Source organism: Ceratina calcarata, unplaced genomic scaffold, assembly GCF_001652005.2.
Source record: "Ceratina calcarata isolate Rehan_Ccalc_2016 unplaced genomic scaffold, ASM165200v1 scaffold7308, whole genome shotgun sequence".
Lineage (NCBI taxonomy): Eukaryota > Metazoa > Arthropoda > Insecta > Hymenoptera > Apidae > Ceratina > Ceratina calcarata.
In genome coordinates, this window is record NW_017178587.1 from 1 (window position 1) to 674 (window position 674).

The 674-nt window shown below is 35.9% G+C and overlaps 1 protein-coding gene across 1 annotated transcript; it reads right to left on the minus strand.

Annotated features, from left to right (window-relative positions):
* Positions 1-51: 51 nt before the first annotated feature.
* On the minus strand, positions 52-654 carry LOC108630403 (unconventional myosin-Ie-like). The gene is made up of 3 exons (XM_018033706.2): positions 498-654; positions 293-400; positions 52-209 (listed from the first exon to the last, which is right to left on the minus strand). Exons 1-3 carry the CDS (start codon positions 643-645, stop codon positions 67-69), a joined length of 399 nt encoding a protein of 132 aa, XP_017889195.2. The 5' UTR covers positions 646-654; the 3' UTR covers positions 52-66.
* Between the last annotated feature and the right edge of the window lie 20 nt (positions 655-674).

The window sequence follows — 674 nt, forward strand, 5'->3', positions numbered from 1 at the left end:
AACTTTTGTAAACAGTTTCATGCCTTAACAAACATGTTATGAATTTTATTTGTCGCCTAAAAATAATTAATAATGCTCACATCTATCATCGGCGATTTGTGAGTAATTGCCATTTTCACTGAATTCAATATTTCCTATGTGCAGCACTCCGGCGACCAGTTGAAAGATATCGTGCACCTCCGAGTCGTTTATTCCCATCACACCCAGACCTGTAACAATAAACAAATATTTATCAAATAAAAATATAACAGAGTCTTCATTCTTGAATGATTTAATTAATACTTCAATTCACCTTTCAATGTTGCTTGGAAATCGTGGACGTCGTTTATATCTTCAACCTTGTAGTTTTCACCGTAATTGAGATAGTTATAGTGGTTGACACTTGACAATCCAAAGTCAGCTGAAAAGATATTTTCACGTACAAATTATAAACCATGCTACAAATGACGAATGCGAGTAGAAATGCAAATGAATTATCAGAGAATCGTTTTACTCACATTTCAATTGCTGATTAGCACCAATCGCCAGTTGATAGAACACGTGGAAGTTTCGTTCGCCAACGTTATGACAAGTGACACGGGATTTTTCCAATAAGAAATTCGAGATTTTCCCACCGGTCGGCTGACCACCATCGTCAAATTGCATTTCCACATACTTACCCTGAAATAAATACA